Source organism: Aplysia californica, unplaced genomic scaffold (genome assembly GCF_000002075.1).
Source record: "Aplysia californica isolate F4 #8 unplaced genomic scaffold, AplCal3.0 scaffold00758, whole genome shotgun sequence".
NCBI classification, from domain to species: domain Eukaryota; kingdom Metazoa; phylum Mollusca; class Gastropoda; order Aplysiida; family Aplysiidae; genus Aplysia; species Aplysia californica.
In genome coordinates this window covers 356402-361395 of record NW_004798028.1, presented here as the reverse complement: position 1 = coordinate 361395, position 4994 = coordinate 356402, and the positions used below count along the sequence as shown (strand labels likewise).

Sequence of the window (4994 nt, the reverse complement as noted above, 5' to 3'; positions counted from 1 at the left end):
CCTGTATACACTTCGTGACTTTGTTCCAGGTTACCGGGCCTGTATACACTTCGTGACTTTGTTCCAGGTTACCGGGCCTGTATACACTTCGTGACTTTGTTCCAGGTTACCGGGCCTGTATACTTCGTGACTTTGTTCCAGGTTACCGGACCTGTATACACTTCGTGTATAATTTACAGAAAAAACTGACCCCAAGGACTGAAAACTCTGACCAAGCAGCTGAAAACACATGAGAATATCGTGTAAATGAACAACAGACACAGCAATAGATTATTTTCATACTCTATTTTATTAGAAAAAACACCAAAGGGGGGTAATTTGTTGAGTTTTATTTTTTTTAATACATTTAAAGTAAAAAACTTAATAGAGACAAGTTTTAAAACAAAATTGGCCCCTGTGATCAATGACAAAATCAAAAGGAGTCAGTACAGTCCAGGATTAAAAGTCTGGAAGAGGGCTTTCCTGCATCAGTCCCACATCATCTTTCCTGTCCGTACACATATATATATCGAGTCCCACTATTCTGCAGGAACTTGGCTGAGAAGCTTCCCCTTCTTCAACAACATAAAGGAATCTGTAGAGAAAGCAATAAGTAGCAATTAAAGAGCATGTCAACTGTACTCTTTTTAAGTTGTTTGTATTATATTCATAATTCTAATCTAAATCATAGCGGCAAAATCATGTTTAGTGCGTTTTAATAGTAAGTTTCAAAAGCGACATTCAAACGCTGTCTATGTGGCATATCATAGTACTCAGCCTGAATAATAAAATTTATAGGAAGAATTTATGCTGCAATCAAATTTCTAACTCACCATAGCATAGTCTGTTTTTTCAAGGTTTTGTACCCGTCATGAAAACTTCACCATGTCACCCTCCTTGGGGAAACAGGTTTCCAGAAGCAACTATGGTCTCTGCTGGTGATTCCTCAATAAAGGCTTTATAGAGCACAGTACTGACACAGTAAACAAAAATGTGATTTATACAGTTTGGTTGATTTGCATCATGGGAAAGGCAAAGTGCTGGTTTCAGTTTTATGTATGTTTTTGTGAGAGAGAAGGTTTCTGAATGGGGAAGATAAAAGAAGTAGACTCACTGTGACCTGTCCTCAGCTCCAAGTCAAAGCTGTTACTTTGGTTTTCTCATCTCTTTTCTGCTCTGGTTTTTCTCTTTCAGCCTGTGTCAGTTCTCCTGCCTCCTTCCTTTTTTTTTTCCTTATCGCGTTTGGCCTGTTCTGACTTCCTTCTCTTTTCCAGAAGAGCTTTGTCATCGTCAGGGTCTTCTTTCTTTTTCCGCCTAAACAGGGTCGAGCGGTGGGCCATTGGCCTACAGATGAAACTGAAGGAAGTTTTAATCAAGAGAAATTTTTGCTAATGGAATGCTAAAACTTTTATGAACGGAACGTACAGGCAAAGCAGCCTTAATGGAAACCTGCGCAAGAAGGAAACCTGTCGTAATGGAATTTTCCCGCTCGCCCCTTCTCCTAAATTCCTCTGTCAAAGACGGAAAATGTTTAAGAAGCAGTTTTATCTGGCTACCTAGCGATTCCGTCTTAAACAGTTTTGACAGTACAAAGAAGTCAAGACATCTTATTAAGTTCAAGGCTGTTGATTTTCATAAGCTTACACTAGCTGCTAAGTCTTTTAAGTCGCATAAAGAATACAAAAGTTATTCATGGCATTTTCTCAAAGTTGGCCACTTTAAAAAAAGTAAAAGGACACATTTCCTACCTGTTCCACCTGACAGTAAATTGTGTAATTATCAAATACAACATGGGCTGACATTTTAAAAAAAATTTAATTATCTAGATCTACCCAATCCTAACCTAGATCTAGATCTAAATCTAGCCTTTGTTAGTATTATGTAGTGTAAACAAGGGCAATTTCAAGAAGTCTGGACCTTGGCCTTTGAACTAGATATATATTACATCTATCAACTATTAGGCCTATCACTCAAAATAAAAATTTAACTACTAGTTGAGATTTGGGAGAAGTAGATCTAGTTCTTTTACAAAATATACCCATCATAATTTAAAAGACAGCATTTTACACGAAAAAATAAAAAAATAATCATGCCACAGAGAAATTGTGTCTCAAGTTTCTCCCCGGTCACAGCTTTTGCGTCTCGATTTCAACACGGACAACGCTTCCGGTGACCCGTGTGCAAACATAAAATGTTGCCCCCTTTGGAGACACCACGTCAATCTCCCGTTTTAATTACGTTGTCCAAGAATAAATAAGAGAACAGACGTGTTCCAAACCGAAAGTACAACTAATGCTATGATGTCAGCGAATTTGGGGTCTCTAGCTATCACGCAGCGACGGAATTGCCAATGACGCGATGTAGCCCGAAGAGAAAAATCGAGACACGAAGGCGGGACCTCGGAATAAATCGCGCCTAAACCTAATATTTATGTATATTTTTCGCGTTTTTTGCTTCATATAGTCATTACAATGTAAAATACACGATATACAAGACAAATTAGGGAAAAAGAGAGGACTTTTGTTAGCTTTAGACCTAGGGGTTTCTGTGTCCCCATTGAGACACTAAATCTAGAGCGGAGCTCTGTGACGTCACGTGTTCAAACGATGTAAACAACATAAAAAACCAATTATGAATAAACCCCAAGAATAATCTCGTATATAAACATATTTTTTGTATGAAACCATAAAAAAGTCAAAATAAAGAAAAATAAAATGCTTCACTTACCTCAGAGAGTCCAGGTCGGAAACGAAACTAGAACTGTGGTGTCTCGAAAGCGGGCATCCGAGTCGATAAAAAATTGAAAAAAAATACTTCGAAACCGAATTTCACAAAACTTTTGCTTCCACAGCTTCGAGAATAGTTGGTCTATCACACAAAACGTGTATTTTCATCAAATTCCTTTTTAAATTTTACTTATTGTGTTGCAAATGTAGAAAATGCCTTTTCAATGACTTTCATGTTTCCTGCCATGTGCATGTGTGATGGCATGGTGTGCGCGTGCTAAGTGTGTTTGTGTGTGTGCCCGCGCTTGTGTGTGTGTGTGTACAACTTTGAGAAGGTAAATTTATGGAATGAAAATTGCTGAGATTTTGGATGGCGTTCCTGAGGTTAATTCTCGGAAGTGGCTATTCTCATCCGGGGTGAGAATAGAAAAACGATCTACCTCTCACCCGGGTGAGACTTGCCAGCGTAGGCTATTCTCACCCGGTGCGAAACAAGACCTGCTTTTCCTCATTTTGGAATACTGTCTATCGGTGTGGATGATCAAATTGATAAAAGCCAAGAAAAAATTACGTTATAGCACAAAAGTAAGTCTAATTGATCGTCTTCAAAGATGCTATGACAATTTCACTGTTCGAATCGAGCCGAACTACGCGGGTCGCCATTTTGTTTTGCCCGGAAGTTCTCGCAAGATCTACTCCTCGCCTCTCTCTCTCTCTCTGTCTCTTTCTGAATACTGTCTATCGGTGTGGACGATCAAATTGACCAAAACAAAGTTTTAAAATGATGTTAAAACACAAAAGTAAATTAATTTGGTTGTCTACAAAGATGCTACGGCTATTTAACTTTTCGAATCGAGCCGAACTACACGGGTCGCCATTTTGTTTTGACCGGAAGTTCTCACCCTACTCCTCTCTCTCTCTTTCTCTCTCTCTCTTTCTCCACTGCCCACAGACAAAATTGTACGCTTTTAGTAGGCTACAATTGTAATGGAACGTTTGTACACGGCACAGAATTCTACAATTTTTCTGTTATCACAGTGTAGAATTCTGTGGTTTAGGGTGAACGCAAAATTTGGTGGCCTAGATCTAGGCTATAACGGTGAACGCGCACCGGGTGAGAATAGCCAAAAGACTCGCCTGTACTATTCTCATCCCGGTCTGAGAATGCAACTAGGAAGTGCCTATTTGCAGCGCCCAGTGCTAAATAAAACGCCGCATTGCGATTCTGAACCCTGATCTAAAATCGATAAGAGTAGGCTTCGGCTGCCACCCGGGCAAAATTCAAAATTTCCTATCAACTAAAAAAGTTGAATGTGCCCTGCGCACCCACATGACCTTATGCAGACGCGAGCGCTGTAAAACACTTGCCAAAAACCCCACCTGAGTGTGGAAAGTGAGCCTGCTCGTGTCCTCAAATATGGACGGGAAAGGTGGGAGTCGGTTGAGACAACTAGCAGCTCTCACAGACACCTGATAGACACACGTGACATAGTGTTGGAGCTGTTGCCTGACTGTGACCGATTAGTTGTAGTCGGTCCTGTTTATGTCTGTCCTGATTCGAAGATTCCAAGTTGTGCAAGGTCTAACTCTTAATATTTAATTGTTTTTCCTTTTTCAGAAAGCGTTCCTTTTCATCTAGCAGTTCAGACAGTGACGATGATCTGATATTAAGAGCGAAAAAGAGAGAAGAAGAAGAAAAGAAGGCGGAAATGGAACGTCAGCGTTTAATGTAAGTTGGGTTTTGGGTTGTTGTTGGTTTTTTTTTGGGGGGGGGGTTGAGAGGGTAGTAGCCTGATTGCTAGCATTTTTCGCTCCTGGCTTGATTTCAAGAATGTGCTAAACGCGTTGTTTGGATTTCTTTAGTTGTTTGTGGCGTTTCATGAAAGTATTTGTGTGCACGTGCGCATATGTACGAATGTGTGTGTATGTGTGTGTGTGTTGTGAGTGTGTTTGTGAGTGTGTGTATGTATGTATGTGTGTGTGTGTGTGTGTGTGTGTGTACACTTTCCAAACTTTTGCTGAAATGAAAGTTGTTGTTTTTTAAAGACCGGTGTCATTGGTGTAGAGGTTAGACGCTTCGTCGTCTCCTGCAAGAGACCCAACTTCGATTCCCGAGCGAGGGGAAACTCATTGAGTATCCTGATCATTCGCCTGGGATGTTGAATCCCTCTCAACCGCGGTTGGCTCTGCCTCCTAAATGATCCAGATTGTGGTGATAGAGGTACATGTATTACACACACGTACATATTTTAAGTTCTGAAAACAGAGGATCGGAAAGAAAGATTCGAC

General features: G+C 40.2%; 1 protein-coding gene across 1 annotated transcript in view; it reads left to right on the top strand.

Moving 5' to 3' along the window:
- LOC101849323 (arginine and glutamate-rich protein 1-B) overlaps nucleotides 1–4434 on the top strand; it is a gene marked incomplete at its 3' end in the record, with an annotated part of 6832 nt that extends 2398 nt beyond the window's left edge. Inside the window, 1 exon segment of the mRNA XM_013088543.2 lies at nucleotides 4324–4434. Coding sequence (XP_012943997.1) covers nucleotides 4324–4434 — 111 coding nt within the window.
- Between the last annotated feature and the right edge of the window lie 560 nt (nucleotides 4435–4994).